Source organism: Rutidosis leptorrhynchoides, chromosome 2, assembly GCF_046630445.1.
Source record: "Rutidosis leptorrhynchoides isolate AG116_Rl617_1_P2 chromosome 2, CSIRO_AGI_Rlap_v1, whole genome shotgun sequence".
In the NCBI taxonomy this organism is placed as follows: Eukaryota; Viridiplantae; Streptophyta; class Magnoliopsida; order Asterales; family Asteraceae; genus Rutidosis; species Rutidosis leptorrhynchoides.
In genome coordinates, this window is record NC_092334.1 from 472039649 (window position 1) to 472050214 (window position 10566).

At 34.4% G+C, this 10566-nt stretch overlaps 3 protein-coding genes across 3 annotated transcripts; 2 read left to right on the forward strand and 1 right to left on the reverse strand.

Moving 5' to 3' along the window:
• Positions 1 to 1830: 1830 nt before the first annotated feature.
• LOC139892587 (mitochondrial phosphate carrier protein 3, mitochondrial-like) lies at positions 1831 to 4587 on the reverse strand. The gene is made up of 6 exons (XM_071875696.1): positions 4181 to 4587; positions 3041 to 3402; positions 2909 to 2952; positions 2508 to 2722; positions 2253 to 2377; positions 1831 to 2132 (listed from the first exon to the last, which is right to left on the reverse strand). The coding sequence occupies exons 1-6, from the start codon at positions 4445 to 4447 to the stop codon at positions 2057 to 2059; spliced, it is 1089 nt and encodes a 362-aa protein (XP_071731797.1). The 5' UTR covers positions 4448 to 4587; the 3' UTR covers positions 1831 to 2056.
• A 1151-nt stretch (positions 4588 to 5738) lies between these two features.
• On the forward strand, positions 5739 to 6386 carry LOC139889384 (uncharacterized). The gene has a single exon (XM_071872341.1). The coding sequence runs from the start codon at positions 5739 to 5741 to the stop codon at positions 6384 to 6386; it is 648 nt and encodes a 215-aa protein (XP_071728442.1).
• Positions 6387 to 6428: 42 nt separating this feature from the next.
• On the forward strand, positions 6429 to 7010 carry LOC139889385 (protein ALP1-like). Its single transcript, XM_071872342.1, has one exon. It carries the CDS (start codon positions 6429 to 6431, stop codon positions 7008 to 7010), a length of 582 nt encoding a protein of 193 aa, XP_071728443.1.
• The last annotated feature ends 3556 nt before the right edge of the window (positions 7011 to 10566 follow it).

Here is a 10566-nt window from a genome sequence, read left to right on the forward strand (position 1 = left end):
ATGTCGTTTCTTGGTCTTTATGAAAACAAAATCATTTACTTTCTTTGTAATTTTCTATCGTCTTGCTAAGTTGCAAGTTTTTCATATATTTATGTGTGTGAAGCAAGTTACCCAAACCCCGTTTATAAAATCAGACGCTTACATCCACATAGTATAATAATGTGATACTAGTGAAATGACCCGTGACATTACGGGTTTGTTTAAACGAAACAGTTAAATGATATGTTTTAGGTATTAAGTGAATGTAAAATTTAAAGTCATTTAGTTTAATGACCCGTGAAACCACAGATTCCGACTAAGAAACTTGTCGTTTTTACAAATATATTGATATACTTAACTTGGTCAGAACAAATGAACTACATTTATTCTCCCACCACTTTCTTCCAATATTCATCGCAATTATTATTTTTCTTGTCATAAAAGCTACATTACAACATTTTATTGAACATGTATTTCGCATACATTTGTAACGTAATTAATCATGTAAAGAGAACCCATATTTGAATAATAATAATAAAGTTTACTCTAAAATTGAGTATTTATATTTTTAAAAATAATTTATTAGTAATAACAAATGTCTCTTTAATTTATTTTTTAAAAAACTTAAATACAATTAATATATGAAAGTTGTACAATATGGTTTAAAGTTTGTACATGTGTTTATGGAATGTTTGGTAATAAATTGTACAATTTGTTTTAAAGTTTGTACATATGGTCATGGAGGTGTTTTATCATAATATTGTACATAATATTTCAAAATATTGTACATATGGTCATGAGGATGTTTTACCATAAAGTTGTACATGATGCTTCAAATATTGTACTTATAGTTATGGGGTTATTTTATTATAAGGTTGTACATAATGCTTCATATATTATACAATTAACATGTTAATATTTTTATTAAAAATAATTAAGTATTTTAATGACATCATCGTGAAGGTCTTAGAAATTTTTTCTTTATTCTTGATTTTTTTTTTAAAACTTGAATAATCCTTATCTATAAGACTATAACATCATCATTTTAGATATTTATATGATACTATAGATGAGTTTTCAATCATTTGTTAATATATTGCACGACTCTCGACCCATTTGACCCGGCTGGGACATTTTTACCCATTTGACCTCTTGAGAATACATTACAGCCCATTTTGATCAATTTTTATGTAAGAAGGTTGATATTGTCATTGTTAATTGAGACATTTACAGCTTTGAAGTATGGAATCGTGGGTCAAGTTTCAAGTTCATTTTCAAACTTAGTAATTTATTGGTGGATAGGTTTTTAGTTTTAGCACATCAGCATGGAAACAGAGAATGGAGTCTGGTATGGCTTTACAACGGCATGAGGGCTGTAATGAGAAGGATCATACATAGGATAATGATATATCCATCATTCAAATTACTTCATCCACCACACCTATGCATTATTTAGTTGTACATTACAACCAATTAATGCACAGTTTATGGTGAGTTTATGGTGGAAGAAGTAATTTGGATGGTGGCTATATCAATTCCCACATCCAAATTACTTCATCCACCACACCTATGCATTATTAAATTTTTATATATGTTTGCTTGACCTTGTAGTATAAACTGGATATCATATTAATTTTTAATAACTATGATGGTTTTTATAGTTTCTACATTCATGTCCTCTTCTCTTAATAAAACAATGAAGAACTACAATGACTAAAGGATTAACTGATTCGATGTGATGATTGGTGCATAACAGATTTAGTCTAAGATTTGAAGTATCTGGTTGCAACATTGGAGATACTTGGAAATTGCCATTCATAACAAAATTCTGCTTAGCACAAGTTCCTTGGAAAAAAAGCAGTACATCTCACTAGATGGCCAAAATGAAGGAAGACGGGCCCATCGTCTATACAAAATGGTTCTAGTAAAGGCAGCTAAACAGTTTAGGTAACAAAAAAGTTCCCGAATTGCCTGGAAAAGTCTCTACACTAACCTAGTATGGGCATCATGAATACGCATGCTATTTACTCTTAAAAATACGACTCAAAGCCTTATTATTGCGTTTCAGTATCTAGAATCACTTATTTTTGTCAGTTACCCAGCAGTTACCTTGTCCTTTTGCACCTAGGCGATGAGCACCACCAGTAGTAGGCCTACAAAAAAAAAAAAAAACACATGATGTTAACCAACAAAATTGCAGAAATTTAACCTTATGCTTTACAGAATGAAGAATCTGTAAATCATATCAAGGATTTAAAGGATGAGAAATTTACAGGCCAGCAAGAACTTTGAAAGCATCATAGATTCCCCATTGTGCTCCAGTAAGGGTGCCGATCATCAAAATACGAATAGGAAGACCACGAGTAAGAAGACCCAACAGACCTAACTTCTTTACAGCCTGCATCATAGTTGATAAGCTAAACGAATAAATTCAAATTTTAACAAACTTATGAACATGCATATAGCCGTCCACAACACAATAATGAGGTGAGAACATATGCAGATAAAGGAACATTGATGCTACTTACACTGCCAACAGTAGCCCCTTGGGAATTGTTGAGGAAAGACACCAAATTATCAGCTGGGTGAGAGACCACGGCACACAGTACACCAGCAACATACCCACCAATAAAGCTAACTCCAAGCTGCACTCTTTTGCTACATTGATCTTTTGGTATGGGGATGACATGCTTGTATAACATCTCCACGATTATCTCAAAAGATGCAAACTTCATCATCGTATCTGAAGAAATATACATGTTTTCCACCACTTAAACACCATTCAAGTAACATTCAAAACTCTTCTATTGGACTTTTGACATAAATGGCAATAAATAATGCTACCCCGAAATCAAGAACAAGATCCCTACATAATATTTAATCTGTGATGCAGTTCGATCAACCAAATTTAAGTGAATAATCAACTTACATGGGATCTGTCGCCCCCAAAGAGGTCCCAGCCCCTTGTACAGCCTGTAAATAAACAAAAAATATAACAACTGGTCAGAGAGGCATACATAACTAGAGGCAATCTAAAATTTGTTAGAACCTAGGATCCTACCCAGACGTGCCTTCAGCATTAATGAGCTTAAAGAAGCCATCTGATAAACCTATTGGAAATCCAGGATTTGTTTGGACCCGAACCTTAACTGCCTCAAAAGGACAAAGGGCAATATCAGCAATAAGTTCTGCAGATGCAGAACCTGCAAGGTAGATCAATGTTTTAAACTTGGCTGCATTTTCTGGACCAGCAATGTCAGAGTAGGCTTTCTTAAAAAATTCATAAAACCCAAACTTGCAAGCACCCTGTGCACTGTAACCTAGTAATGTTGGCACCCATCCGGTAAAAAATCCTTTAATTCCTTGGTCTTTCAGTAATGTACCGAAAGCAGAAGCAATTGTCTTGTATTTTGCAGGGTTAATCTGATGATATAGATATACATAAAATATCTGTTAAGCCATACAAGGATGACACACACATACACACACACACACACACATGTTCAAAAATATTGGAGTTCCGTCTTCAGCTATCCCGCGCTTTACAATGACTGTAACGACCGCACATGCATCATAAACATTTGATTGCACAATGCATCTACAATTATGAGCAACACACAGAAGACACCTAATTTTTATTAAATCATTCTAAACCTTGTCCATTATAAGGTAACCAAATGTTAATCATTTCATATCAAGTTCAGATTTGTCTACTCTAATACCGATTTCAGCAACTTACATATGCATAGTTACTCCTGTTTGATTGTTAATTAGTTTTCGCTAAATTCTCATTTTAGTATCATCACTAACTTAATTTAACTACTCAAATTGCTGTAGCTTTTTCAGCACACAACCAATTAATCACAAAAGCTTAGTTTCATTATTATTTTGCTCTAGACAACATCAAGACACAATACATACACCTTCGTTATCATATATCCACATCCGAAATGCAGTTCACAATGTTCTAAATCAAGTATCAAACAAGAATTAAACCTAATAATATCATATCATATCATATACTGTATCATATTAAAACATTAAGCAATTAGCTAAACAGAGGCGTATTGTAAGCCTCACAATTATATTTCAGTTACAGTATTAAAAAATAGTAACAATACCTTTAAATAAAATTGAAGCCCTAGGTTATCATCATACAGTCAAACATTCATACGAACTATAGATACAGCTAAATACACACCTGCATATTACATTTAATGATATCAAGTGGAGTAACCGCCATATGAGTGAGTCCACAACTGAAAATGCCACCTACACTACACGTGGCGTAATAAGCAGGCGAATAAACCTCCATATTACTAATAACATCAGTTACAGACGGTGAAAACGACGACGAATTGCGTCGATTTGCAATCAAATGCTCGAATTCGATCAAATGATTGGAAGAAGATGAAGATGAGTAGAGGAACATCGGGATCACCGATTGCTGTGGACAGTAATTATCCATTAACAGTCACTGTGATTGTGATTGTGGTTTTGTGTTTGCGTTTGCTGAAAGCTAAGACGTACAATTAATTATAGATACAGAATGTATGATGAGCACATTTGAAGCGGTTTTTTCGGATGCGTTAGTTTTCCCTCCCTCCTTCCTCCCTCAGAGATTTATGATTTTGGGGTTTCACATTTCAACTTTGAGTCATCATCATAATAATTCATAGTGTCATACAGTCATACAGATGGTGATAAAAGAATGTTTGTTGTAACTATAAGTTTATGTTATTAATTGTGATTATTAATTATTAATTATTCTTATTATTATATTATTAATTCTTATATACAAATATACAATACTCTAACACAACATTTTTTTTATTTATCTACACTTTTCTATCATAAGTTCACAGTTATACCCTTAAATTATTCTAGGAAGTTAGAACTTATATTATTATGCTAAGTATAATTAATAATTAATGATATAATAGTAAATTAGGTGTAGATAGATTAAATAGTGGTGTGTGAGGATCACCTCCTATACCAAAAGAGTTGATTTAATCGTTTAGAGTGTTCTCCTTTGAAATTGAATAATCCCTCTGTCCAATCTTAATACTTCAATATTCCTTTTTCAGATGTCTCAAATTAATAAATTAATAATCCGCTTTCATAAATATATATGAATAATAAAACAAAGTTCCTCAATGCCCTTAACTTTTATATGTAAACAAAATATAAAGAATTTATATTAATATAAAGTATATTAATATACAGTTTAATTATAAGAATTTTTAATGATTAGTTATGATCGACTCGTAAATTAGTTATGGCGTGTAAATTTTATTTTTATTTTTAAAAAAAAAATCCTACTTATTGGCCGGAGGTCCACTCGGAAACAATCTCTCTATCCGTCGAATAGAGAGAGAGAGATGACTTTCTCTACTTTTGAGAGTGTTTTCACTTTGGGTGGAGAAATGACTTGTCTTTAGACCTGTTGTATCGGTGAGAAGGCAACGGCGTCCCCGCCTACGTGGCATGGGGCAACGCCTCTGGTCCCAAGTATCGTCGCGTGGATCGAGCAAAAAAGGGGTCTGGTCGTGGCCCTGCAACGGCATCGGCAACGGCATTGTTGGGTTTGTGATGCCACGTGTCGGTGTTTCATTAGATACATCATGTATCCGTTGGAAATTAAAAAAAAAATCCTATATTATTTATCCTATATATACACCTTAATTTTACTCATTCTAAAACAAATCTTTCTTTCAATCTTATTTTTCTTTTCAAGTTAATCACTATAAACATTTTTAATGGATAAAACATTCAAGATGCTCGAGTTTATTATTGATGACGATTCGGATGATGAAAAATTGTTAATTTTGTTAGTAATTTGGCGGAAGAAGAAGTGGAGAGAGAAGTTAGTAGTTAGCGAGTCCTTCGAAACCCGGGTTTATATTCCGAGGGATTGTGAAATTGCGGCTGAGAGGTTATTCAATGATTATTTTGCGGATTCACCAGTGTATCCGGAAAACATATTCAAGCGACGTTTTCGAATGAGTCGTCAATTATTTCTCCGAATAATCGAAGGTATATCTAACTTTAATAGTAGCGATATTCCCGATTATTTTATGTATTTTAAAGAACGTCTTGATGCAGCTGGTCGTCAAAGTTTGACAATACTACAAAAGTGTACTGCAGTCATACGTCAAATGGCGTATGAAACTACACCTGATTTGTTTGACGAATACATAAAAATTGGTAAGAAAACTGCTGCTTTATGTTTAGATAATTTTTGCAAATGCGTATTTCATTTGTTTGCGAGAGAGTATTTGAGAAAGCCAACAACAGAAGATATTGCTCGGCTTTATAATTTTCACGCCCAAAAACATGGTTTACCGGGTATGCTTGGTAGTATTGATTGTATGCATTGGGAGTGGAAGAATTGTCATGTTGCGTGACAAGGACAATATACTAGAGGTGATAAAAAGGGACCGTCCATAATGCTTGAAGCAGTCGCCTCTCAAGATTTGTGGATATGGCATAGATTCTTTGGTATGGCAGGTGCAAACAACGACATTAACGTTTTAAATGCCTCACCGTTGTTCAACAGTATAAAGGACGGAACTGCTCCTCCTTCACCATTTGATGTAAACGGGCATCATTACGATAGAGGGTATTACCTAGGTGATGGTATATACCCTGATTGGGCTATGTTGGTCAAAGCACCCCATGCTCCAACAGACGAACCGCGAAAAAAAATTAAACGATTTCAAGAAAGTGCCAGAAAAGATATTGAGTGTGCATTTGGAGTATTACAGGGTAGATTTGCAATGTTAAAAACTCCAGCGAGATCTTTGGACTTCAACAAAATTAGAAGACATATGTATGCTTGTCTCGTATTACATAACATGATTCAAGAAAATAACGGATTTGTTATTGGAAGGAGAGAAGAAAGAATGATAGAAAGGAACCCACCACGACGATTTGAAAGGGATTTGAGGGATCAAGATGCAAGGGTTAAGGAAATAAGAGATAGGCAAGTTCACAGGAAGTTAGAGGCAAATTTAACCGAGCACATTTGAAACTTATCACCTTACTTTCGTACTGCTAATGATGAGTAGTTTCGTTTAGGGATTTTAAATTTATGTAATGTTTCGTTTTAGTAAGTTCAATTAATGTACTTTATGTTTATTTATATTTATGAATTGTTTTTCTATTTTAAAGATATAGCCGTTTATTTCAATATTTCTTAAACGATTACATTATTTTCTAAAAAAAAAAAGAACAACAACATACTTTCCTAAAAATGATTACTTTAATTCCTAACGGCTATCTTCAACAAACACATTCATCAATCTTCGTAATCGCGAATATCGTATTGCTGAAACGGTGGATGTGATGCCCCGTACAAAACCATCGTGTACGAATCATCAACAACAGGATCATTACAAGGTTAAGTACTATATGCTGTAATTAAAGAAGTTGCATTCACGATAAAAAGGTGATGTCATAACCGACATCAAATGTTTTACATTCCAAAAACATGCTTCGCTAAGTAGAAGCAATAAATAAGTGTACGTGACCCCAAAGGTCGTTACATAACATAGTTTCAAAAGTAAATAAGTTTCAATGCAAGATAAGTAGTCATGCGATAACAACTCTAAGCAGCGGGTTCTACAGCACGACTAGTACACAGCGGAAGCAACCTCAAGCACCTGAGAAATACATGCTTAAAAACGTCAACACAACGGTTGGTGAGCTATAGTTTAAGTATAACAGTATGTAAGGTAGGCCACGAGATTTCAGTGCTACAAAGAGCGTTTCAAAACAGTATGATAAAGTATATGTTAACCGTGGGCACTTGGTAACTAACTTAACGTTTAAAATACCCCCTGAAAGTACACTTGGCGAGTGCGTATGTTTACGAAGTATTAAACACTCGTTGACTGCTAGCGCGACTAGCCCGAGTGGGGATGTCAAACCCTATGGATCCATATCTAAGATTCGCGTTCACCGGTTCATAAACCAATGATTAAACGTTACCGAGCTAAAGGGAATGTTTCTGCCGTTATATAACCCACACATATATAAGTTTAAGTACTCGTGCCTAGTATGTAAAACATAAAATCCGCATGTATTCTCAGTTCCCAAAATAAGTTAAAGTAAAACGGGAATGCTATAACTCACAATGATATGTAGCGGTAAAGTAGTAGTCGGGAAAGGTGTGCAAGTAAATGGTCCGAAGTCCTCAACCTAAGTCAAATAGTACTAAGTCAGTAAATCATCTTAATAGGTTTAAAAGTATGTATTTAAGGTCTTAAGGGTCATCATCAATCATCATTAAACAAAAGGCGTAAAGTAAGTTTCGTTTATGAAAGTAGTTTTCAACAAAGTCTGACTTTAGTCAGTCACCACGGCCTCTACCCTTACTGAATTAAGGTGAGACCAGTGGCCATGGCTCCGTCTCTGAGTCCCTTAAGTGTGGTAAAATTTACAGAAGCAAACTCGTCTTGGTTTGACCGTGGCCACGGTCTAAGTGCGAGTAGGTCAGAAATTTCTGCACAACGTTAAAGGACATAGTGACGATCGGAGGGCCATAAATCCTAAACCGTAATTCGGATTAAGATGAGTCCTATATGAAAAGTTATCTACACGAACTGAGCTATCTGAAAATCAAGGTTACAGTAGCCCAGGTGTACTGGTCTGTTACAGAAACCAGAAAAACAGAAACTGTACACAGAAAACAGAAAAGTAAATGGACATAGTGACGCTCGGAGGGCCGTAGACTCTAAACCGTAACTCGGATTAAGACGAGTCTTATATGAAAAGTTATCTACTCGAAAAGTTCTATCTAAAAATCAAGGTTAGAACAGCCCAGGTCTACTGGTCTATTCCAGAATCATCAGGTCAGTAGGTTTTGGACAGAACAGTGAGTTTAAAAGGGGTTCCGGTGGTCTTGGTGCTTGATGTTCATCATGGTTCTCATCCTTGATGCATATAGCTTCAAGTGTACAACTCATTGATGTATATACATCATCTTAACCAAGTCTTGACCATCATAACCCTAGTGCAAGTCTAAGACATAAAGCACAACTCACTTAAGAGTTGCATGTAGTTTGATGAACCAAAGTTACATCAAAGTCTTAGGTTTGACACTTACATGAACTATAATAGAAATATTGAACTCTAAACTTGAAAATAAACTAACTACATGAAATTAAAGTGCAATAAATGAAGAAGTAACTAAGTAAACATGTAGTTTGTTCATGGTTGTTCATACTTTAAAGATTCAAACCAAAGTTTGATCTTTAGAAAGTAAACTTTAAAGTTTACTTCATGAACTTCAAGTATGAGTTTAATCAACACATGAACTTGCAATCTTTTAAGAAAGTATATGTAGAATCATAACTAGTAAGCTATGTTCTTGAGTGTTCTTGCAATTACAAGATAAAAGAAGAATCTAACTAGAAAGTTGATTCTTGTAACAAGTATGTAACAACAACAAGTAAACAACTATAACTAACAAGTAATCAAACAACAAAGATGATGATGATTTAAGGTGTATAAATTCAGTTTTGTAAGAAAAGAAAAGGAAGAAAAGAAGTTCATAATGCTTACAATCTAGAGAGAAAAAGAGAGGAAAAGTTGAGAGGATTTTGTGTGTATTTTTGAGAGGATTTGTGAGTGAAGTAGTAAACAAGAAAATGAAACAAAACACTCCTAAAGGGAGCTTAGGGGCTGCAGTTTTTCAGCAGAAAATGGGGGGGGAAAGGAGAAGTTTTGTGGTCACTAGAATGTAAAGCTTCATAAAGGTGGTTAATGAATGGTCATGCATGGGGATAACAAGCTAACTAGATTCTTTCAAGTATTAAACTAAGTAGTCTCCATCTAATTGATACTTACAAGTGTAGGACATGGGCTAACTAAGTCCATTAATAATGTAGGGTGGGCTTGGAAGTCCAATAACATGAGTCCATTACACTAACAAAGCCCAAGTTCAAATAAATCACAAGTTAAACCAATTAAAGCCCAAGTAACTAACTAATAGCCTTAGTTAATTAAAATGATTAATAAATTTAATCATGAATGTAAATAATATCTAAAAATATTATTCGTGAAAGTTCCGGGTGTCACAAAGACGTTTTGGGCCCTTAAAAGTCAAGTACGAGCAATCAAGGCAACATGTAAATGTAATAACATACATTCGTTTAATCACACGTATTAATAATAATAATTATTAATAAATAAATGTTGGAAATTCCAGGATCGTTACAGTGGAGATTCAGGTACAGCTTCATCTTCACTTGCTTCAATGGCGTAGCTTTCATCAATCCATTCGGTGTAAAGCGTAATTGGTTTGTTACATAACAAGGCTTGCCCAATCACACCAAACCAATCGTGATCTTCTTCTAGTAACGAGGCAGGAGCGTTGGTTTTTTGAAAAACCATATTTGTTTGAAGGGGTAAATTATGTCTCGCTGGAGCAACTCAAGCAATGACATATAATTTGGGCACTTACGAACATCCATGTAATAATCTCGTGTTTCTTACGGGGGTATAATTTTATCAATTCTCAATCAAATTCACTGCCGTAATAAACTTTAACGCAAACATTCAACGGACTCATTTCGAAGTGTG

Coding starts and splice junctions, on each gene's coding strand:
- LOC139892587 (XM_071875696.1), bottom strand. CDS start 4,447: ATGGATAATTACTGTCCACAGCAATCGGTGATCCCGATGTTCCTCTAC. Junction 3,403..4,180: donor TCATTAAATGTAATATGCAG/GTGTGTATTTAG, acceptor CTATATCATCAG/ATTAACCCTGCAAAATACAA. Junction 2,378..2,507: donor AAGGGGCTACTGTTGGCAGT/GTAAGTAGCATC, acceptor ACTATGATGCAG/GCTGTAAAGAAGTTAGGTCT.
- LOC139889384 (XM_071872341.1), top strand. CDS start 5,739: ATGGATAAAACATTCAAGATGCTCGAGTTTATTATTGATGACGATTCG.
- LOC139889385 (XM_071872342.1), top strand. CDS start 6,429: ATGCTTGAAGCAGTCGCCTCTCAAGATTTGTGGATATGGCATAGATTC.